The 24,738-nt window shown below is 41.2% G+C and overlaps 2 protein-coding genes across 2 annotated transcripts; both read left to right on the top strand.

Annotated features, from left to right (window-relative positions):
* The first annotated feature begins 4,774 nt into the window (after positions 1 to 4,774).
* eif3ba (eukaryotic translation initiation factor 3, subunit Ba) lies at positions 4,775 to 12,457 on the top strand. The gene is made up of 19 exons (XM_048246896.1): positions 4,775 to 5,006; positions 5,850 to 6,042; positions 6,139 to 6,258; positions 6,370 to 6,427; positions 6,529 to 6,657; positions 7,051 to 7,208; positions 7,619 to 7,750; positions 7,880 to 7,946; positions 8,846 to 8,892; positions 8,997 to 9,207; positions 9,429 to 9,501; positions 9,812 to 9,934; positions 10,013 to 10,091; positions 10,209 to 10,347; positions 10,488 to 10,613; positions 10,933 to 11,010; positions 11,122 to 11,230; positions 11,565 to 11,677; positions 11,897 to 12,457. Exons 1-18 carry the CDS (start codon positions 4,904 to 4,906, stop codon positions 11,663 to 11,665), a joined length of 2,046 nt encoding a protein of 681 aa, XP_048102853.1. The 5' UTR covers positions 4,775 to 4,903; the 3' UTR covers positions 11,666 to 11,677; positions 11,897 to 12,457.
* A 2,092-nt stretch (positions 12,458 to 14,549) lies between these two features.
* On the top strand, positions 14,550 to 22,218 carry chst12a (carbohydrate (chondroitin 4) sulfotransferase 12a). Its single transcript, XM_048246850.1, has 2 exons — positions 14,550 to 14,621; positions 18,509 to 22,218. The coding sequence occupies exon 2, from the start codon at positions 18,564 to 18,566 to the stop codon at positions 19,878 to 19,880; it is 1,317 nt and encodes a 438-aa protein (XP_048102807.1). The 5' UTR covers positions 14,550 to 14,621; positions 18,509 to 18,563; the 3' UTR covers positions 19,881 to 22,218.
* The last annotated feature ends 2,520 nt before the right edge of the window (positions 22,219 to 24,738 follow it).

Here is a 24,738-nt window from a genome sequence, read left to right as displayed (position 1 = left end):
TCAACTTTATTGTCATTTAGCAGAGTACAGGTACAGAGCCAATGAAATGCAGTTTGAAGTGCATTAAATACCAAAGTGCAGGTTGAGTACAGCATTCTGTGCAGTTATGTGTAGACAATAGAGATTATTGTACAGTTGGATAAATACAGGTTTTCCAGATGACATGTCTACAATGACAGATAAGGAGTATAGAGGGTTATGTTATATATTATGATAATATGATAAAAATATATATAATTAAGAACAAAATTAACGTTAAGAACAAAATTATTCATACCCCTGCCAAATATTGATTTAATGTTGACTTCGCTTCTTTTTTGATTCCATGTTTGTCCTAGCCTGGCGGGCCATCCTATATCATTGAAATGTATAGTCTGGAATCGAACCATTCACCTCGCTTAATCCAAGGGGCGGGCGGAGAATTGTCTTTCAAACTGCCTAGGCATGCAATAGGCCAGCGCTACGACCATATCCGTTATCCGGGTCGGCAAAAGCGGCAAATACATCCTTCTTCAAAGGAATGACTTAAGTGCATTGTGTTGCTTAACTTTCAAAGAAAAGCACAAGTCCAACTCCTCCAAAGTTGACGCCAACGCCCGATTCAAACAACCGCTCTTAGCTTAGCCATAGCCACCTTCCTTGTTGTTCACCATCGCAGGTCTGTCGTTATCCTGTTAAGCCCGCCTTAAGACTCTCTAACAAAATAGAGCGCTGTGATTGGATAACGTCCACAGCGTCAGCCAATAGAAATCCCTATGGTTTGATACTAGACGTACAGGCTGAGTAAAATTAATTTGCCGCCGCTAGGGTGCGTCTAGATTTCTAGGCTATGTTTGTCCCACATTGTCTTGCAACCTTTTGGCATGTGACAGTATAATTTTCAGTCAGAACAAACAAAAAAATCAACATTACAAACAACAACACAATTAACATTAAATCAATACTTGCCAGGGGGTATGAATAATTTGTTCTTAACTGTATGTATATATATATATATATATATATATATATATATATATACTGTATCTATCTATCTATCTATCTATAAACACACACATACATGCACACACACACACACACACACACATGTAATATATGTACAGTATATTGCACAGGTTTGTGGGCAGGTTATGGAATATAAAAAAAATACATATAAATATAATGTGTATAGTATTGGGTGTTAGCAGTGCAAGGGCATTGATGAAACAGTGCAGGAGTAAATGTAAACAGGTAAACAGTGCAGTGCAGCCAATGTAGCCTAAACAAGTAAACAGTGCAGAAATTAAAAGTAGGCTAGCAGGTAAACGAGTAAACAGCTAAAGTGCAAATGCTAGATAGAAGGTGTAGTTTTGTTTAGCAGTGTTACAGCCTCTGGAAAGGAGCTTGATATGGCTAGCTGGGCCTCTATCCTTCCATCTATCCGTGAGCGGTGCTGCACTTGGTCGAGGGGATTTCTTGGGACAGCTGGACCTAAGGTTGCCAACCGTCCCGAATTGTGCGGGACATCCCGTATTTTGGGTGATTTTGATTTGTCCCGTCAGGTACAGCACCAGTCCCGATTTTCCATCACAGCTCATCGGCCTTGTTAACTTGTCAATAGTAGGCTACTGTAAACGCACCTGGAACAAAGTGACCAGTGCGCTGCTACCACGTGCATCTCTCGCTCTGCGCACGGCACCAAGGGACAGAAGGGGCACCACAATTTAGCCACAGAAGCTTTACACTCTTCTTAGAGAACGATTACAATGTCAAAATGCAGCAACAGCATCTTACATAAGGATGATACTTTTTGGGTCCTCTCAGTCTCTCTATTATGCAGCAGATCTAACTTGAACGTTAAGCTACTCGTTTTAATTGGGAACGAGAGGGAGAGAGGGTGGAAGTTTCCATTGTTGGTAATTGATTTCACTCTTTTAATATAAGAGTGAAAGAGTGGGGACAGTTGCTCCACTTTTTACCTTTCCTTATATATCTCAGAGACTGTTTTCAATAGAAAGGCCAAATTTGTATATATTTAGCCCACATCTGTCACCTATCCATGTATAAGTATGCAACATGTGTAAATATTATAATATTGAACTTGTCTTGAGGGACAGTTGCAACACTTATTAAAATGACATAAAATGACAAAAATCACTCTTGATTACCATTTATTTTTTAAACAGTGATGAAACAACACTTAATTTTGACTGCTCAGTATTAATTATTTAATTAATTAAAGAAACAGACCTAACAAAACACTCAGAACTGTTTTAATGAGACATCTTGAATTTGAGGCCATCTTGACCCTTTGAAGAGTGTGGGGAGGGGAAAAAACGTTGCCAGGATTTGCATTTTTCCAGTAATAAACATGACAATCTTTCAAATGACAACAGAATGTAACAGAACCTTGTATTAATTGTTACAATTAATTTGTACTGCTCAGTATTAATGAATGAACACATGTGGGGACAGTTAGCATTGCAACCATCCCTACAGGGTCAACCATTTTAAAACTAGCCATACTAGCTTAGCACATTAGCTTTGACACATGGTAGCTATGCCTATTAAAAGTTAAGAAACTGCTGATTTAAATGATACAACTTTACAATACTCTCTGCAAACAGTTTAGACACTATGAGAAAAATTCTGATCATATTTTATTTTTACTTTTTACCTTTTTTTTTTTTACTTTTTTACCTTATTAATCTAAACACTCTACTGAGTGCTAATGTACTTTTATATTAACTTAGTAGGCTATTTTAAATTTATTTTTTATCATAACTTAGTGTTCTCCTCTTCTGCTTTGTACAAGTGCAGTGCTTGAATGCTTGATTGTGTATTGTGGGATTATTGTTTATGTTTATGTCTGTGGTGAAACTGAAGACAAATTTCCACTTTGTGGACAATAAAGTATTCGTATTCGTATTCGTATTGCTTTTTGGTTCTCCCAGAAGAGATGATTTACAAAATGTGAGGGCACTTTGACATAGGCTGCACGCACTGTGATTTGGACTGATAGAATATGAAGAGTGGTCAATTGCCTTTGTGTAATGGAATTGGTGAGTCTTGAAGTCTTCAATAATCTGTTTCCCTTAAACTAAGCATTTACATGAAGCACATGATAGGCTATGCCAATTGAAACACTTTCCACTCAGATAGCTAGGTGGCTACCAGGTTCATAATTCACTTTTAATTGCATACAGAAAATATCTACCTAGCATCATTACATGCTTCTATTTCCACAGGAATAAAGGTTGTTTACACCAACTTCATATACTTATCATTGTGCTATAGGCCTAAATGTGGCACAAAGAATGTTAGAGTTTGTGGAATAACCATAGGCTATATTTGAATGGAGCTGGCAAAATATTATAAATACTGTATAGACAATGCTCTTAAAGTGACAGTACACCATTTGTTATTTATTTTTTATTTTTTTGTGTGGGGGGTGTCCCTCATTTGAGGTTGAGGAAGTTGGCAACCCTAGCTGGACCAGAGACGGTTGTATGTATATTAAGGATCTTTGGCTGGGCCAAGGCTAGGCTAGGCTACTCTGCGAAATCTGCTGCAGCCACCGAACTGTTGCTGACCTGCGCAGCTCCGTCTGGCATTTTTTACCTTATGTGTTTGTCTAGTGTATGCTGATTATAATGATTTTTTACCATGTTTACTCTGTAAAGCTGGTTAGTGGCGCAAGCAGGTTGGTGTCAGGTTATCATGCAAGCAGTTTAATTTGGGCAGCCGTGGCCCACTGGTTAGCACTCTGGACTTGTAACCGGAGGGTTACAAGTCCAGGTTGCCGGGTTGCCGGTTCGAGCCCCGACCAGTGGGCCGCGGCTGAAGTGCCCTTGAGCAAGGCACCTAACCCCTCACTGCTCCCTGAAGCCGCCCGTTGCAGCAGGCAGCTCACTGCCGGGGATTAGTGTGTGCTTCACCTCACTGTGTGTTCACTGTGTGCTGTTTGTGTTTCACTAATTCACCGATTGGGTTAAATGCAGAGACCAAATTTCCCTCACGGGATCAAAAAAGTATATATACTTATACTTAAAGCGACCTTGGGTGCTTTGAAAGGCGCTATGTAACAAATAAAATGTATTATTATTATTATTTTACATCAGCCTAACTATGAATGGAATCCACTTGGAGAGCAAACAATAATTTTTATGTAGCCTATATAAAATGATTGTTATATATATAATTATATAATATAATTATTATTTTTTTTTTACCACATTTGTTACCATGCTGTTCCACAGATTGTAAGGAATGATTCCCTCTTCCTGCTGTCACATTATAACAAAATTGTTTATGTGTGGCTCATTTTACCCCGTTCTCCTCTAAAATTGCTGTATTGCAAAGTAGATCCAACAGACAAAGACAATACAACTTGAAACTTGAACTTCCGAAAGAAGTTGACGCAGCTGCGTCCTCCTGACAAGGAAAATCGAGCACGTTTTCTACATTGTGATGAGTTGGTCATGACTGATCCAGAGCCCGTTTACAGATAGGCCTACTCATATTAGAAATTCTCTGACTGATCGAAGATCAGCTTTGAATACCAGTGTAGAAACGGAAACAGTTCCGTGTAGGAATAGACCAAATTATTTTTTAAGGTGGACAACAATTCTCCCCACATACAAACGTTTACTTTGGACCACTTGAATTTTAAATCTAACAGTGTCGTGTATTTTATTAATTCATAGCTAAGCAACATTCAATGATGCGTGGATTTAACAAAGATAAATCGTAAAACGGCTGACTGTCTTAATAGCCTTACCTTTGTTCTAGGTGTGGTACAGTCCTTTTCTCGACGCTCAATGGTTGGCGCCGGGTGGTGTCCACATGGCTTTCTGAGTAAAATCCTCCTTTCTTACTAAATATTACGATTCTTTTCATTGACCGAACAAAAAAAATTACATCAATGCGTGAAACAGAGGATATGGAGGCCGAGATGGACTTTGATGATGGCGAAGAGCCTTCATTCAGTGATCCAGAGGATTTCGAGGATGACTTAAGTGACCAGGGTAAGTAAAAAGAGGAAAGTAGCCGGCTTTTAGGCCTAGCTGCTACTACCGTGAACCAGAACACTGCCGTCGTAAAGCTAATATCGATAGCTAGTGTACATGGCTTTGGTAATGATAGCCATATTAGTCAATGTATTGAACTCTGATCGCCATTTGAGATCCAATGTTTGATTGACCTTTCTAAGAAACTTGGAACTAAACGTCTCTTGCTGCAAATCCACTAACTACCTAGTGCTACGCGACTTTGTCAGAGTTGTTGTAGCTAGCTAGTTGCGAAGCAACGTTAGCAAGTGTTAGCCAGACCCATGATAACGTTACCAGCGTTGACTGAAATGAATTGGAATGTGATAAATATGCAGTATTGTATACACATGGATGATTAATTTAACGTCCTAAACTATGAGCTCAGAGTGTTTTTGATGTAGATGACTATGAACAGTTGTTGGCAGACATGGTTGGCCTACTTAAAACGTACAGTTGAGGTGGCTAATTTGTCAAGTTATGCTAGGTAGCTAGTAAGTAGCAGCTGTCAAGGCATTGTTTCCGCAACAAGTGCATATTTTGTTAGTGTGACATTTTAGTGAAACATCTTAGGAAACGTAATATATCTAAACTATAAATTGAACTTTAACCTACCCTCTTGAAAGACACATACATATTTGATATACTTTGGCATGAGAGCTGAGAACTAACACTGAGAAGTGAAATTTGCGAGATACTTGAGCGTGCGACTCAGAATGTAATTTTGCTCATTAATTCTCTATAAATACCAGCGCTGGGAAATGTTAATATGAATTTATTTGGATCTTGTGTTAACTTTGCTGACTTGTTTTGGTGATCCAGAGCTTTTGGAAGATCTCCTCGGGGAAAAACCTCAGGAGGCAGATGGCATTGACTCCGTTATAGTGGTGGACAATGTGCCCCAGGTTGGACCAGAACGTTTGGAGAAACTAAAAAATGTAATCCACAAGATCTTCTCTAAATTTGGCAAAATCACCAATGAGTTTTACCCTGACACTGAGGGCAAAACCAAGGGGTAAGTCCACAACCCTCTAGACTGCATTTTGTTTGTGCATGGTCTTGAAACCATGTAAGGCGACTAACATTCCCCTTCACCATCATTCTCTTTCAGGTATATATTTTTGGAGTATTCTGCACCTTCTCATGCACAGGAAGCAGTGAAGAATGCAGATGGCTACAAATTGGATAAACAGCACACTTTCCGTGTCAACCTTTTCACAGATTTTGATAAGTATGTTACCTTTTGAGTATCCTTTTGTTGTGGTGTTCTTTTGAAAAAGACGTTTGCAAAACAAGGCAACTGTACGATGTGTATAATGTTCAACCAACTTTGTTTATTCAGGTACATGAATATCAGTGATGAATGGGAAGCACCAGAGAAGCAGCCATTTAAAGATTTTGTGAGTGCTTCTTGTAACACTTATCAAGCACAGAAACTGTGACATCTGGACGGCAAAATTCCTTAATCATCATTAACATTGCCCTACTGTGTGTCATACAGGGTAATCTGCGCCACTGGATGGAGGATCCTGATTGTCGTGATCAGTACAGTGTGATTTATGAAGCTGGTGAAAGGACAGGCATATTTTCCAATGATGCCAAAGATGCAATCACAGTGGAAGAGCGAGCGGTAAGTTGGTGTCCTTGGCATTTCACACCACTAGCATAGCCTTCATCCCAAAGTGTGTATTTAATTAGGGGTAAGATTGCTTATCAAGACACTGTTGACTTTTACTTTCGATTTTATTCAGAGCGAACAACGCTTCGCATACAGCGCCCTCAGGTTCGCCAGGTCGCTGGATGCGAAACGTGTTGTTCGCTCTGAATAAAATCGGGTAAAACGTCAACAGTGTGCGCGGTAGAGCAATCTTATTTTTGGTATTTAGGTATGTTCCTGCAATCTACCTGCACCTAATCAGGCTGTGTGTGGATCTTGGTTTCATTTGGAGTGTGTATTTAATTGTTGACTTTATTACTGACTGTTTTTCCCCTGCCTCTCTTCCTGCTGCGTTCCTCTCTGTAGCGCTGGACCGAAACTTACGTGCGCTGGTCTCCCAAGGGTACCTATCTCGCTACATTCCATCAGAGGGGCATTGCATTGTGGGGTGGGGAGAAGTTCAAGCAGATCCAGAGGTTCAGCCACCAGGGTGTGCAGCTCATTGACTTCTCTCCCTGCGAAAGGTAACGTCACTGCTCTAGATTTGACAGCTGCAAATCCACCAGGGTTCCCAGGGGGCCTTGAAATCCCTGACGTTTGTGAATTAAAGAGGGGGATGCAAAACTTTTTTTGAAAAGACATGAATTGATATGCTTTTTGAAAGTGCTTGAGGTGATGTATTTTGTGTGAGAGAAGGCAAGAGCCTACGTTGTCTTCCAGGACTTAACACAGCAGTAATAACATTTGACTTTAAACTGTGTCTCAAACAACTGCTGTGTTGGGTTATTTCATTTGAAGGAAGTGGATCTGGAATGTCCTTGAAAAAGTCCTTGAATTTGATGTGAAAGAAGCTGTGGGAACGCCACCATGGTTCCCCGCTCTGCTTTTAAATGGACAAAATGACTTTGTTTGATTTGTGTATCGGTATTTTTAGGTATGTGGTCACCTTTAGTCCCCTCATGGACACGAAAGACGACCCCCAAGCAATCATCATATGGGATGTCCTGACTGGACAGAAGAAGCGAGGCTTCCACTGTGAGAGCTCTGCCCACTGGCCCATTTTTAAGTGAGTTCTGATGCTTTGCAGATGCTGTAATGGTTTTTGGTCACAATCTGCCTTGGATGAACCAGCCCCACTCTATTGTTAATGTTATGTGTACTTTCAGTGACATTTCATTTCCCACTTATCTCGCAGATGGAGCAATGATGGGAAGTTCTTTGCCAGAATGTCTCAGGATACGCTCAGCATCTATGAGACACCTGTAAGATTTTCAACATTTAATAATTAGAAGTAGATACTGTATTATCTCATTTATGTGTTGTGTAACAGGTAGTAATGTAAGGCCCTACATATAGTAACTCTATTTCATTCAGTGTTTCCTGCAGTGCTTTACAGCTTAGGCGTCCGCCTAAACAACACATGCCTCCTGCGTTAACTATGTTGTCCTAATAAATAATATATTTTATAATTTCATAGCTCTTTCATTGTAGAGCTATCTGCACCTATACCTTGCTTTTTTTAACCTGACTTGAACTCCGACAGAATCAGCACCTCTACTATCATAAGAAAGGCTGGCTTGGCTTATACACATAGTAGGTTAAAGTTAGCCTGACGAGCCAGACCCACATCAAGATGTAGGGTCTGGGAACTTACCATAGGCACTGCTCAATCCGAGGTGCGGGATAAACGGTTGTCTAAATTTCCTCTGCACAAAATAGGATGGTGCTACAATGAGTCCCATGCATTTTTCCACAAACGGAGCTAGTTGATCAAACTTTTGCCAATTTAAAAAAAGCTAACTCGAGTCACGATTCAAAGGCCACTGTTCGCCAGCAGCAGCATCCATCGTCTTTGTTTTCAAGTAGCAGGAAATTCACGTGGAAATTCACCGTCGCCGACTCTATACACGATGTGATTGGCCTGATAGAAGTTTCATTTTTCCAGTTCGCAAGCCAGACTACCCTGGCTGCAAATTACATTTGCTGACGCTAGGGTGCGTCTAGATTTCTAGGCTAGGTTAAGTAACAATCGTATTTAAATTCAGGGTAAATGGTGGAATTTGTACAATTGTCAGAAGTCAGGAAGTTAGTGAGTGATCGAACTGCCCTCCCTGCTTTACAATTGCGCGATTTTAATTGAGGATACTTTCTTCCTGTTTAGTCCATGGGTCTCTTGGATAAGAAGAGTCTGAAGATCAATGGTATTAAGTAAGTTGAACCATATATGTTTCCATTGACTTTGGTTTTGCTGATATAACTAGCCCTTTAAATGGACCTTTTCATGTTTCAATGTGCTTTTTGTTCTCTTTCAGGGACTTCTCTTGGTCACCTGGTGACAACATCATTGCCTTCTGGGTCCCAGAAGACAAAGACATCCCGGCAAGGGTGACTCTCATGCAGCTTCCAACCAGGAATGAGATCCGGGTGCGCAATCTGTTCAACGTTGTGGACTGCAAGCTCCACTGGCAGAAAAATGGCGACTACCTGTGTGTTAAAGTCGACAGGACCCCCAAAGGCACACAGGTAACAAGAGAAAATTCCCCGGGGTCCCATACGTTTTCAGTTTAGGCATGGACTGCTTAGTATCAGTGAATAGATCGTAGTAAATACAGGCTTTGAAAATGTGTCATAACGTCACGCAGAGATATTTTCCTGCTTCAAGCTATGTATCCCATTATCCATATATCTGTTAGTTGGATGTGAAAGTGCTGATCTCATCCCTTGTGGGTTTTTTTTCCCCCCAGGGGGTTGTCACCAACTTTGAGATTTTCCGGATGAGGGAGAAGCAGGTCCCTGTGGATGTGGTTGAGATGAAGGGTGAGTAAGGAAACCGGGCTCATCTTTCTTCTGACTGTAACGTTATTACTTAAAACTAACATAGTTTTGCAGTGATTAACTACTCTGAATCATAGAGAGAATGTTGGAAGACATTGGGGGAAATTAATGTTTGCTTGCAGTTTTGTTTGTTAATCTAGGGGCTAATCTTTAGAGATGCTATCTGTCATCATTAACAAACCTACACACTTAATTACCTATATACCAACACACCTACACTTTAAGCACATGGGCCTCCCCAACACGTGCCTGTGTTTATGTAAAGTCTTGATGGTTTTTGTCTTGCTTGCAGACAGCATCATTGCGTTTGCCTGGGAGCCCAATGGCAGCAAGTTTGCTGTGCTTCATGGCGAGTCTCCCAGAATCAACGTTTCTTTTTACCATGTCAAGAGCAATGGGAAGATTGATCTGATCAGTAAGTCGTGTTCCCCTCACTAAAAACATGAATTGGTCCTTTCTTGACGTGCACCACTGAAAATGGTTTGTTTTGCAGAAATGTTCGACAAACAGCAAGCAAACAGCATTTTCTGGAGTCCCCAGGGTCAGTTCTTGGTGTTGGCTGGATTGAGGAGGTCAGATGTTTGTTGTTGTTGTTATATGAATACTGATCACATTATTCCCCTTCACCTCAATTTGTTGATGGTAAACAAACTGCACCCTTGGGTTTTTTTGTTTCTTTACCACTCCAGCATGAACGGTGCTTTAGCTTTTGTGGACACCTCAGACTGCACCATGATGAACATCGCCGAACACTACATGGCCTCAGACGTGGAGTGGGACCCCACCGGTCGCTTCTTGGTGACCTCTGTCTCCTGGTGGAGCCACAAGGTGACTATCAGCCCTCATATCAGCTCCTCCTTCTCCTCAGTGGAGCCATGTGATTGCGTGTGTCCTCCCGTCGCCCTAATTAAGGGTGTCATGACTGCTTAATTGCCTTATCAGTTTAATCCCCTCTTGGCCCTCTGCAGGTGGACAATGCCTACTGGCTGTGGACCTTCCAGGGCCGCCTGCTGCAGAAGAACAACAGGGATCGCTTCTGCCAGCTGCTGTGGAGGCCACGGCCCCCCGTCCTCCTGTCCCAGGAGCAGATCAAAGTGAGCAGGGCCCCATCGAGGCTTTTCTTGTACTCTCCGCTTCTCGTTCTGTGGCAATGATGAGCTCTCTCTCTCTCTCTCTCTCTCTCTCTCTCTCTCTCTCTCTCTCTCTCTCCATTTTTGTAATTTGAATAAACTTGGTGAAATGGAAACAGCCACAGAGGTTGATTTCAATAGTTGAGTTTGGTCTGTTGAATGTTTACCTTAGTCCAAGTAGAGGACTGAAAGGGATGAGCTCAAGATGAGTCAAGGAGCCTGCTCTGATTCCATTCCTTTTAGTCTGGTGCACTTTGCCTAATCAGACCTCCTGTTTTTCTAGACCATCAAGAAGGACCTGAAGAAATACTCCAAGATATTCGAGCAGAAAGATCGTCTCAGTCAATCCAAGGCCTCCAAGGTACAATTTCTGCATTTCCAAGTGTCTGCACCAACACGTTGTCATCTCCTCATAGAGGTTTGTTTAATACCTGTGGATTGTTCTCAAGTTTGATTGTAATCTCTTGTAAAGGAACTGATTGACAAGAGACGTAACATGATGGACGAGTACCGCCAGTATCGTGACGCTGCCCAAAAGGTGTACCAGGAGCAGAAACTTCTCCGTCTGGAGCTCAGAGGAGGTGAGATTACGGCACAGACTAGAAAACCACAGAATAGGCCTATTTATTGGCATTGTGTACACATGTAATATCACAATGTTATATTTAATATCTAATAGATATATATATTGTCTTTTGTATTGTCTTTGTCTTGGCATGAACAGTCTTTGGCATTTCACTACGTATTGTACTTTTTATAATTGTATGTGATAAATCAGTTTTAATTTGAATAACAACAATAGTTTGGAGATGTCAAATTGTGATTGATACCATAATCTCAAGTCTCAACTCACACCGAGGCACAATTTAAGTCTGAAAAAAGAGCTGATGTGTTCGCGTTTGTAAATTATTAAAGGAGTGGACACCGATGAACTGGACAGCAATGTGGATGACTGGGAGGAGGAGACCATTGAGTTTTTCATCAATGAAGAAGTTATTCCCTTCGGCGAGCTGTAGTCCTAGGACCAGGTGGTTGTCTCTTTCAGTACAAATCTGAACTGTATAAATGAAAGGAAAATGTTCTCCCGCTGTTGGTAACAGCTGCTCTCCTCTCTGCCAATAATGCAAATGTATTCAAATGATTCTATCTGGCAAATAAGTATTGTGTGGATGCAAATAAAGTTGCGGCTGCAGCTCTGCACTTGACCTGTATCACTAGGCTCATGTGCTTCTCTTTCCTCTTTACAGCTTGGTGATTTGGAGAGGAATTGGTGTGGATTTCAAAAGCATCAGTTGTCTCTCTCTGGGCCTCGGGGAATCTCTTCAAGCCTATAATAATCCTTGTCTTGTAGAATTGCCATCGATCACTAGTGCCTTTTAATATTGGTGGCTGCTGTGGGAGAGTCGTGAAGCCTCTGTGGATTTGCTCCTCTGGCACCTACTCCAGTTCCAACAGGACCTCACTCTGTCTCCAACACTTTGGACCCCATCTGGACACAGTCTGCTCTGTTGAGGGTTTTAAAATCTCAATTGTTTAATCCTTTTTTCAGTGATTGAGTTGATTTTTTTTTTTCACCTCTGTCTCTTCTTTCATAATATCAAAGGCTGTGGCCATGTCACGACGTGCCATGAACTTTTTTTACACCACAGAGTGGAAAGAAAAGTGTTGGTCTCAGACATTTTTCCGCGAAGATAAAATGTGGTCTAGTGTGCCGACATGGCACTACAGTGGGCTATACCCTCCCCCTTTCAGATTACCTTATATTAAAATGTGCACGAAGATGAATAAAGAATATACTTACAAATGTACAAAGGCAAAATGTTCTTTTCTTACCCTCCAGGGGATTTTGGAAGAGTACTGTTTATAATTCACCAGTGATGTTTATATTCTTAACTGCCAGGAACATATCTCTCTATTGCAAGATCAAAGATGGGGTCATTGAGTTCTTCCCGAACACGTACAACAAGGACCTGGATCATTTGCTCTAACCAAAATTACAATACCTAAAATTTGATGTACTGTTTTCTTTTATCACTGGCATCATTTTAAACTAGGGTGACCAGACGTCCCGAAAAATTCGGGACAGTCCCGATATCCAAGCAGTTGTCCCGAATCCCGAATCCTGCCCTAATTGTCCCGAAAATTATACTCAATCAGAATACTGAGTAGTTATTTTCTGATAAACATTAAAAACTGTCCGTAGAGAGGTTGAGTCGACTGCATACAGCCCCCGACGGCGTCTGTCTGGATGCAGCCCGGCTACTTTGTTTCTTTTTGACGTTCTATAATTAGGCGCGAATATGCACTGATTTCGCGAAGCCGAGGACATTAAATGTGCAGGCAGCGCAGCAGGCAGAGCCAGCGTGTGTGCAAAAAAAAATACGTCGGAAGTTCGGCCTAATGTCCATGTCGTTTTAACATAATCTACTTAATCTAACAATTATTTTGTATTCTTATTTAATGACCCATAATTTTGGCAAGGCTTGTTATTAGCGTTAGGCTATTATCCTTATTCTGAAAGGTCTGATTTGCACTGTTACGCAGTCATTGCTTTTATTGTTTTTTTTCTTCCCACAATGACATTTTGAGTTCATGATTTCTCTGTTATATTTTGAGGCAGACTTGATGTTTGAATAAAAATGTGTTTTGGTACAGGTTTGAAAATTAGCTGTAGGCCTACCCCCTCCGAGAAAAAAAAGCGTCCCGAATTTCAGCCAATCTCATCTGGTCACCCTATTTTAAACAAAAATAGTATTAGTTTCAGACTTTGCCATTACATGCTCAGGGAAGGGAGAGTGCTGGGTGAAAACACTGAGTTATTATGAATTAAGTATTTGTGACCTTGATCTCCACTTGAAGTGCTCATTTCAGGCCTATTTAATGCTGCACATTAGCTAGGGCCCAGCTGCTGTGCACAGAGTTTGGGCGTTGGGTGCAGCGAGGTGTCTCGGGTCACGTTTTCCTACCAGTTTGGCTCAGGGCCTCCTCTGTCACACACTACCTAATCTGACCTGAAGTCTCCTCTCCTGACTCCACATGGCTGCCATGTGCTCCGGGTGTGTTGCTGCTCCGCTCTTCTCTGTGTGACCCAAATAGGCACTCACGACGCGGGGGCTGAAATGGAGTTAAAGCATCTTTTGCATTTTGAGTTTTAGATCCTGTCCACTGACTAAACAAAATGGGTCGAGGATTATTATTAACAGTGTGAAGGGCACTTTGCTGCTTTTAAAGCATGTTTGAAGTGTGCTCTCGTACATGAAAAGGGATTTAGGGCGACTAATCCTCATTTGCTGTGTCAAGCAACAAGAAGGCGGCAAGTAGAGAGACAGGTGGCCGCCATCACTTCTTTGGAATTTGGATGTTTGCTCTGCTTCTACAAAACAAGTATTATGAGTAAAAATGTCTTGCACACTTAGGTTTAGAATCCTTGTACCAATACTAATATCCAATACTGGTATATCTACTTTAAATCAACAAGAAAAACATTCAAGGTACATACATATCCAACAGAGTGAGAACCGCTTGCGCTCTGACACGACCACTGATAGCTACACACAAATCCTAGACATCCTCTCATTCTCTTTTAAGGCATAATTGTCTCTTCTACAGAAGTTTCCCTGTCTGGGAAGAACAACGTAGCCCTACGGTTGTTCACACAAAACCCGTCTAATTACTAATTATTATTAATTTCCCCCGAAGTCTACATTGCCTGCCCTGACATGAAATTTGTTTTGCGCTTGACTCAGTTCTCATTACAGCTCAAGTGAAGTTCTAGTAGGCTAGGCTACATAACTGACCCAGGATCTGCAAGATAATACAGTTTTATGAGAAGTGGGGTTTGAGATCTCGCGAGTTTTTGTGGTCTCCACTTGGCTGCTTGGTGTGTCAAAATAGCCTACCCCGCTCGTTCGCACATCCTTTCTCAGCTGACGCCGTCTGGGGCGGAGAGCGCAAAATAAGTCCTGTGGAGAGGTGAGTCTAAGCTACTGTTCCGGCAATGTTTTTAAACACCATATGTATTTGCAACTCGCTGTTTTTTTCGAAACAAACTCTTTAATGTCAACCATTGCTGATAAAGGCGAATCTCATCTGCTGGTTCTGAGCAGCCAGCGAGCGATATCTGGTCCTGGGGAGGGGGGCAGTGATTCGGAATATGCTTTCGTTCTAGCGGATTATATTCACTTTTAAATGAAGAAAGTAAACGCTAGCGCAATGTGGAACAGAGTGCTAAAGTGCATATAGATAGATTTGTTTTATGAGTTCACGTGTAACGGCGCTCTCGCCAGCTGCCCTCCCCGGTGATGGTGTCAAAGAGCTACATTGTGCGATTCGGTAGAATGTTGTGGTTGCTGCCGCACATGATGAATAGGTGTACAGTGCTCTAGCGGGCCAGGCGTGTAGCCTACCGAGTTATAAGAATATTAATTAGTAGTGTAATCATGTTGGGAATGTGATAGTTCACTGGCAGCAGTGTAATACCTAAGCTTAAGAAGGACAGTTTAATATCGTTATAGGAAACGGAAGTAATAGCCAGACTTAGGCTAGACCAACCGCTATTTTCGATGGAAATAATATGCCTTCATTCAAGTTCGTTTGCCCTCCGAAGAAAATGTGTTTCCTTTTCTTTTCCTTTTCCGTTTCCTTTCTCTAAAGAAATATGAACGCATAGTTGTATAGCTTGTATTTTAAATTGTGGTTGGTTAAAAAAGCTTTTAGGAAAGCTTTTTATGCGAGAGTTGATTTATCGAAACTCGTGGCTTTTATATCGCATAATAGTAAAGGGCCTAACGTCTGTTTTTCGCCCTGCCAAAACCTTTAGCCTACAATCCTGCAGTTCTTCTGGTCACTCGAGTCTCACAACTGGCCACTATTTTGTTTTCATCTCATTATGGTGTGAAGTAGGCTGCCATACTACTTCTGAGAGACACACTGTAGGCCTACTTTTTCCATTACGAATAGTGCCTGTTAACCTTTTTTTCATACTTGCTGTTTTGCTACCCTACTGCAGGGGCCCAATCCACAAGCACACAATAAAGTGTATTGTGGAATATTATTCTGGTGTCCTGTGTCTCAAAATAAGCTCTCCCTGGAAATTGATGTTAAAATAGATTGTATGTGCACATTTGGATAGGGTAAATCACGATTTTTTAAGTGCTTACATAATTGCAAAAGGGTCCTCGACTGTTGTAGAAAGAAATAGCTGATCTTTAATGCAATATCTACATTGCCCATTATCAGCAACCATTAATCCAATATTCCAAAGGCACATTCTGTTTACCAATCTGATATCATTTTAAAAGGCTAACTGAGAAAACATTGGAGAACCCTTTTGCAATTATGTAAACGCATAATGTAATCTGAAAACTGCCGCCCTGATTTAAAGAACAATACTACTGATCTCAGCTGGTATTCAGCTGTCTATAATGGAGTGTGATATGAATTTCTAAGTGACCCCAAACTTTTTACCGGTACATACATACATACCAAATACAACAGACTTGTACACAGTCAAACACAGACGTTATTTTATTAATTGAACCTTTATCTGTAGGAAGGTTTACACATACTGTATGTATACTAGGGCTGTCACTTTACGTTCGAAAATCGATTGCACAATCGATTGGACCAACCAACACAAGTTTCGAAAACTAAAATAGGGAATCGATTTTAACCAAATATGTACACTATTAATTTTAAACGAATTAAACAAATGAAAAAGATAGATGTAACAAAACAGGAACAAGCAGAAAAATAACAAAGAATTCCGAAGTGCAGTAAGCATTGCGAAAGCTAAAAAGAAAATTCCCACCAATTTTACGCACCGGAAACAGCTTTTTCAATCGGCTGCTGTGCTGCTGGTTTTTTGCCAAAAATTGAGGACAACGCGATCAACCTGTGCGACATGAGAGATACGAGTGATAGGCCCTAATAACTTGAGGAGTTCGATATGGAAGCACTTCGGGGTTTGGGTATATCAGACTATGGAGAAGGACAAAGCGGTATGCAAACTGTGCAGTCGTGAGTTCTACGTAGGCGAAATTTGTTTGACATTTCTAATTGTAAACGCAGCCACGTTGAAGCCTGCAGTAATGTTTTTCACTGATGTTATGGCAGTCCACTCTGCTTATTGTTTTTCGAGAATGTTGCATTCCTGTTTGTCACTGTGCACGAAACTTCACGCCATTGTGCGTCTTCAAGCGCCCCCTTTACGTTCGTCCTAATGCCTGTTAGTTGTTCGTGGATTGTCCTATATTTGGTGTTGAAAATTAAAACGTCTTTAGACATGAAAAATCGATTTTACAATCGATTCAATGAACAATTATGTCTCAAGAATCGAACAGGATTTTTTCACAAAAGTGACAGCCCTAATGTATACATATGTCTTTACAGGTTATTTATAATTATATGATGATGATGATGATGATAATTCACATGCCCAAAGTGCATGTCTGACGTAGTATCACCATCTGGCAACAGAAAAAATGGCTACATTAGTAACACATGATGTTGATGCACTTCTGCTACAACAGAATGATTCATCGGAATCATGTCAAAATTAGACATGATGTCAAGATGTTGCTGATGTTGAATTGTGAAGGGATTGTTTATAGGTTGAAATGTGTCCAAGTGGTGATGCAGTGAATTGAAATATATCGCCAGATAAACAGGAAATGTGTTATAAAGTCACAATGAATTGGTTGATTTGGCTAAAACTTCACAAGTTCTTATTTATCATGGTAATGATCTAGCAACAGAAAGATTAACTATTTTACTGGTCTTAGCTGTACAATTCCTATACGTTTCATCAGATTTATGTGTGCATGTACATGGGAGCTCACAGACACCCCCAGAGTGTAGTGCTGTAGCTGCCTGACTGCGTTAGCTTCGTACTGACAGTACTCGAGAAACGGAGATCTGCTTATGTGAAAACAAGCCAGATTTCTCCTTTAAATGAATTTGTATTGCAATGTTATGTATAAGCATGTAACCAGGGAACTTCAAAGTCATCACATTTCATAAAAATTATTATTATTCACTGACTTTAAACATATAATAACCCCCTAGAGTGTTCATGGTATGCAAATTATGCAGTGTCTAAGTCATGACATCACAAAATTTTAAGGCAAAGTGGAATGTCTATAATCTACCCCAGTTCTGTCAATTAAAGCAAAATCCAGCAGGAATACACAAGGCACCAGACTATATTGAAAAATGCATGTTGTGGGCTACTAAAAGTAGGCCCTCATGTTCTATAACACACAGTAGGCTACATTCGGCATTGAAGAGTGTTAAACAGAGTTAACACTCCATAGACCAGAGGGTGAACTATACGTTTGCTCACAGCTCTGTGTTACTTTAGATGTTTAACTTGAAATCTTTTGTACATGGCCGTAAAATCTCCCTATTAATGTTGAATGGTTTTAAGAGACTGTCTTGTATCTTTCTCTGCTAAATTCCATGTGTGTCTATGTGTTTTCTAAAAACATCAAAAGGTAAAAGGCAGAATTGTCCATCTCAGGTTATGAAAGAGGGACTTTTAGGTGTCTGAAAATATCTACAGAACAACACAATTTGAGGTTATTGTGGCAAAGGACTTGGCCCTTACCACTGTAATTCTTGGTGGAAATGTTGTATAATGATCTAGCAGACACCAACATAGTGAGATAATAGCATATTTTCATGTGGTCTGAGTTGACATTTACCATGATCCACGCTACCTTAGAGATTACAATTGTTGAAACCCGGCAAAGGGAATGTGTCTCTGCTGTTTACACGGCTTACCATGCTGACGTGTAGTTTCTGATGTCACTGATAGTAATTTCTCGTTCTCTCTCTCTCTCTGTTGCTTCCCCATCCAGAGGTTGTAATGCTTTCCACTGGCTTGGGACCTGCTAACATGGAGCTAAGGTGAGGATGGACTACCCACCGCCAAAATCAGACAGAATGGGGAAATCCAGACTGTTTCGCATCTTTCTGATCCTGGGCTCCGTGTTCATGATCCTGTTGATCATCATCTACTGGGATGATGTGGGGGCGACCCACTTCTACCTGCACACCACCATATCCGGCCCACACACATCCCGGCAGCCCCCGGAGGGTAACACCGATCCCAAGCCCAAGCCAGACACGGACAAAGAACCCTCTTTCCTGTCGGACATTGATGCCTTTGTCAACCAGTTCCTGATTGGCACCGCAGACCCCACCGAGCAGGTGAGAGGGGAGCCCCTTGCTGGCGACGCCAACCAGAACCAGTCCAACGAGTCCAAGTCCGATGAGAAGTTTGTTCCCAGACGCGAGTGGAAGATCCACTTGACTCCGATCACCCAGGAGCTAAAGCAAAGACAGGAGGACCGGAGACATATGGTCCGCGGTCTCTGCAGTGGCAACAGCACGCTCGACTTCCCCGGCAAGAACAGGACATTTGACGAAATCCCCAACAAGGAGCTGGACCACCTCATCGTGGACGACCGGCACGGGATCATCTACTGCTATGTGCCCAAGGTGGCGTGCACTAACTGGAAGCGCATCATGATCGTGCTGAGTGAGAGCCTGCTGGTGGACGGCGTGCCTTACCAGGACCCCCTGGACGTGCCCACCGAGCTCATCCACAACAGCAGCCTGCACTTCACCTTCAACAAGTTCTGGAAGCGCTACGGCAAGTTCTCACGCCACCTGATGAAGATAAAGCTCAAGAAGTACACCAAATTCTTGTTCGTCCGTGACCCCTTCGTCCGGCTCATCTCCGCCTACCGGAACAAGTTCAAGCAGGAGAACGAGGAGTTTTACAAGAGGTTCGCTGTGGTCATGCTCAAGCGATTCGGAAATTACTCGGATCCCCCAGCGTCGGTCGTGGATGCGTTTGCTGCCGGCATCAGGCCAACTTTCTCCAACTTCATCCAGTACCTCCTGGACCCCAACACAGAGAAGGAGGCCCCCTTCAATGAGCACTGGAGACAGATGTACCGCCTGTGCCACCCATGCCAGATCAACTACGACTTTGTGGGGAAGCTGGAAACCCTGGATGACGATGCCGAGCACTTGCTAAGAATCCTGCGTGTGGACAATGTGGTCCAGTTCCCAACGAGCCATCGGAACCGAACGGTGACCAGCTGGGAGCAAGATTGGTTCTCCAACATTCCGTACGAGTCGCGGAGAGAACTCTACAAGCTCTACGAGGCTGACTTCAGATTGTTTGGATATGCAAAACCCGAGAAACTTTTACATGAGTGAAACAGTGCCCCATTTTAAGTATAGGAAATATGGAAAATATTGCAGTTTTAATGTCATTGTTATTGTACTGACTTTTCTTTCTTTTTTCTAATACCCCCTGAGGTTTTGTACAAGGGATGCTTTTATGGTTATGGTCATGGTTATGGGATTTGGCAGACACCTTTGTCCAAAGCGACACACAAATACAAAAACAAAAACATAATATTTAAAAAACAAGAAGTACACCAAGTACTTTTATTTGTGCTGTCTGGTCATCTTAGTGATTCAGATATTTCATTTTGCAATGCAAGGGTTTGAAAAGAGGACAGCATCAAAAACAGTAATGCTTTTTAATGGGTCCCAGCAACCTCAATGAGTTAGTCAACAAGGTAGCAAGCAGTGGAGGCTGTGGATTTTCATGTTAGAGTTTGTCCTCTGGTGTAAGAGATTTGTATTATTTTAATAAGTAAATGTATACAGTTGAGGCACTTTGTTCACAAGAGAAAGAAATATCTACTGTATATCAGCAGTATTTTCAAAAAGTCTAATGGTCTTTGCTGCTCACAGAGAGAATTAGGACAGCTTCTAAAAAGGGGAAACGTGCAACCAGTCAGTTGATGATTTTTATAAAACATGTTTATTTGAATGTTTGTTTTTTTTGTTCATTTTATATAATTCCCCTCTCACAACAGAGGAAGAATGAATGTGACTATTTGTGTGAATGTGTTACAAATGCAGCTATCTTGCATAGATTACATTTTTTTTATCTTAGTTTGTACATATTTTTCTGTTTAAATGGCACAAGCATTCATCGTAGCAGTGATGTTATTTAGCATGCAGTGATGCAGATATACTTTGCTGCCTATCAGCATCAAAAGGAAATTCCTTTGTAGCAGATTATGTTTCTGAGGACGATTGTCAGGCCTCTTTTCCCTCTGCATCCACGCATCCTCCTCCTCTTAATCGTCATGTCCATTTGATTTAAGGCTGTCTTGCATTTGGAAGGAGCACTGTTAAACTGGCGGAGTTTGTTTGCTGTAGTCCTCTGCATGCCATAGATTTGAACGAAGCATGTTTGCCTTGCAGTCCTTGTCGACAAATGCAGACAAGAGGGAAATACAGTGCTTCCTAACTCAAACAGTCCAGTGGAGTTTTTAGTCTCTGTTAAATTAATAGGAATTAGGCTAATAGAAACGATATAAGACATCAGACAAATCATTTTAAGCACAAAACAATATTTGGTTTTATAGCTGGTTACATTATACCTTTTCAGCAGCAGCAGAAAAACATTTTTTGCAGAGCAATGCTTCTTCTTGGGGCAGAACGATCCTAACAAGCATCTGTTAGTAGAGAGGTTAGATGCTGGGCACTTCATTATCCATTATCCTGCACTCCTTCTACACCTTTTGTTCTTCTCTTTTGAAAGATGCCATCAAAAAATTAACCTGATGCACTTTGCACAGAGGACTGTACGTTCTGTCCTTAACTCTGAGAGTGTGTGTGCATTTGTTTGATTTCTTTTGGCAGTTGTGTGTGTGTGTGTGTGTGTGTTTCCTGTATGGGTCCCTGTGATGCTTCGGTGGGTTGGGGTCAGAGGGCGAGTCAGCAGCAGGAAAGCTGGAGAGCATCCGTTGGGACAGGAAGGGAAGGGAAAGAGGGCTGGACGGATGTGTTATCTCTTCTGACCAGCTAGCCCCCAGGTCAGGGCTCACCTCTGGAGGAGAGGAGATTTCTGGTTAACACTGCACTGTTGCACCCACACTGTAACGGTGCCTTTTTAAAGACAAGGGAAGTAACGTTTACACAGCAAAAAGCATAAAAGAAAAAGTATTTTTCTAAGTATGACTATATTTGTCTATGGGAAAAAGACTATTGTTTAGGAAATTGTTTGGGAAATATTTTAATGATGTATAGGATATTTGATGTATACTGTATGTTTATATTTGCTATATCTGGCCAAGATTATGGCTATAGGATGCTGAATCTTGTCAATGCATTTTTCTTTCCTTGTTGAAGTTTGGTTTGGTGCGGACAAAGCACATCCTTCTCCCATGTTCAGTAAAACAGAAGATGCTTAGTTCTATGTACTGTCCTTTGCCTATGTATTTTTGAATATGGTTGTGCAACAATACAAAACTTGACGTTATTTTGTTAAAGTTATGTGCCATAAGAACAAGATTATGAGCTACATGTGTTTATTTGTGACCTTTTTGATGCCTCTATCTAAACGGAAAAAAAGAGTAGAATGTCTCCTAACAGGACTAATTTCAGTCACAGTTGCATGTAATGTTTAGTTGCAGGGTAAATTATAGTGTTAGCTCAAAAAGGGATATCTTTGTGTATAGTTTTCCATCAGGTCTGAATAGTGAAAAAAAAAAAAAGGTCAAGTGGACTGGTTTTAGGTCACAGTGATCAGTCCTTTATTTATTATTGTATTATTTAAACCATGTTCAGGCAGTTATATCAGAAAGGATGGGGTGGGCATGATGTAATATATTTTCATCATTTTCTCAGTTTTTCAGTTTCAGCCTTTGATAAGATCTTGTCATGTGTGTTGCATATTTTGGTTCTCTGTCTGGGCATTAAAGTGACATGGTTAAAATATTAAGCTTTTTTTTTCGAAGAGTTCAATGGGAGTGTGTGGGTATACTGAACTGTACTGTACTGACAGCAGGACTTCAATTCAGTTGAAAAAGAGTAGACCACTAAAAATGACCGCTATAGATAATATAACCAGAAAAGGACACCCTTTTTATTTTCACTGAGCTGAGCCACAACTGAGCGTTATGTTCCTCCTGCAAACTGTGTGCAATGTATGGACATAGACTTTTGCTTGAGCACAATGACAGCTAGATGTCATATATCATTGTCTTGAATGTCATACACCTAAATATTGGGGTCTTTTTGATGTCACACATGCTAGTAAATGTCAGACACATTCAGGATCCAGAATAGCTGAATCAGAAAGATCCTCTTGTTCCACCTAGTGTCTTGGCCACTAGGTGGAACCAGTGCTCTAGTGTGTGCTACATCTGTTTTGTAATGCTGGGGGTTTATTATGCTCTGTGGATAAGCTCCCTTCTTAATCCGCTATATCAATGCCACAAGTTTGCTGTATCTTGAATGTGCAGGCTCAGATTGGGTGGACAGAGTGACTGGTCTCCAAACCTCTGGACCTTTGTATTTTTAGAAGCGTCTCTGCTGAGATGCCATGTAATGTGACGGCATCCAATGTGCTCGAATAGACAGCTTTGTGAGGCGTGCTTCCCTTGGCTTTGGGGAAAAGGTCAGTGTTTGAACTAACTGTCTGTGGACAGACGCTACGATACCAGGATGTGCTTTCAAAGACGCCCCTCTTCAGTGTTCATGTTGAAACTCATGTTTCATGATTCATTCCTGCCAGACTGACATAGCTTAGCACTGAGGTAACTGCCTGCCTTTTTGTGTGGGGATTTTAGGTTGACATAAACATTTAGCGATCCATGTTTCAAAGGTATATTTCATTTAAAGAGTAAAACACTTAAGTTTAAACAGATGAATAGCCTCTCATGAATGCATATTAAAGATCCATGAAATGGTTTATCTGAATCCACTAAATTTCCAGAAGGACAGTACGAGTATGCATATGCAGTGTCTGCCAGAGGGATTTCTAGCTATTAAGATTAGCCTGAGATTAAATGTTTGCTCCTATAGGGGCAACACATTATTTTCAAAAATATCAACATTCAGCACTCAGTGTTGATATTTTTGAAAACAACGATTATTGTTCATATCCAGGGTAGCTTTGCAAAACATTCAGCAATGGCAAATTCATTGCTGCCATGTGGGATTGTGATGGTCGGACAATTAGGTGTCAATCAAACTGGTTTTAATGGAAATGGGATGAATTATCCTTTAGGCTTACTACGAATTGTCTTTGTTCGAGCTTGTGTGATGTGTCCTGTAATTGTCTGCCTTCAGAATTCTCAGTGGCAGGCCCGGGCAGGCCGCATAAAACCAGAATGGAAATAAAAGCACAATACAGCCATCAGAGAGAAAAGCTATTACCTTGCAAAGTACCAGCACATTAATTTACAATGCTGGGATTGAGTGGACTCCATGAGCAGATGGTTCTCTGTTTATTCTTCTCTCACTATGATTGACATCTACATTTTCCCCAAACCTGTCTCTCGAAAACAGACTAGGCTACTTATAATTTATTTGGTAACCCATTGGAAATATGAGCTGGGTGATTGCATATGACAGTGTTGTCAAAGTCACTTTGGGTCTGTGACGTAACTCAGGTGGCCTGGCTCACCTGTCCATCTAGCAGAATGGGTATTATTTGGACTGGATTTGTGGGGTTATTATGAGTTGTGATTTTGCAGAGGGGAAGGCTGAAATTCTACTGTGAGTTTTTGACTTCTAAGTAAAGGCAGCTTTGCCTTTCTACCCTGATCATCCTGTCCCTTTGTATTAGATGTCTAATGTGATATAAATGTCAGGACCCTTAACTGATAGGCCGTAGGGCATATTGGGTAAAGCAATTGCACAGGGCAAATGAATGCAGTTAAGCAAAATGATGCATGTGTCAGCTACTTTAATTGAATAAGTATTGGCCTTGGATATCTGAGGAGGCATTGCATTGCTCATCTTGCCCTTTCCCCATAGCTTAAAAAATGAAGGCACTCAAAAGGTGTGTAGAAATAAAAGAAAATATCTCTCGGATTATGCTTCCACCTGATTTGAAATTATTGAGTCAGAAAAACTGATAACAAAACAACAAATGACAAGAGAGCAAAATGGAGTGACAGCCTCTTCTGTATGGTATCCATGCACCACTTCAGCCTATGCAGTGTGCTGCAGTGACTGACAGGTTGAGTCACCTCTGGAGCTTGTT

Source organism: Alosa alosa, chromosome 6 (assembly GCF_017589495.1).
Source record: "Alosa alosa isolate M-15738 ecotype Scorff River chromosome 6, AALO_Geno_1.1, whole genome shotgun sequence".
Taxonomy (NCBI): domain Eukaryota; kingdom Metazoa; phylum Chordata; class Actinopteri; order Clupeiformes; family Clupeidae; genus Alosa; species Alosa alosa.
This window is presented reverse-complemented; position numbering and strand designations above follow the sequence as displayed.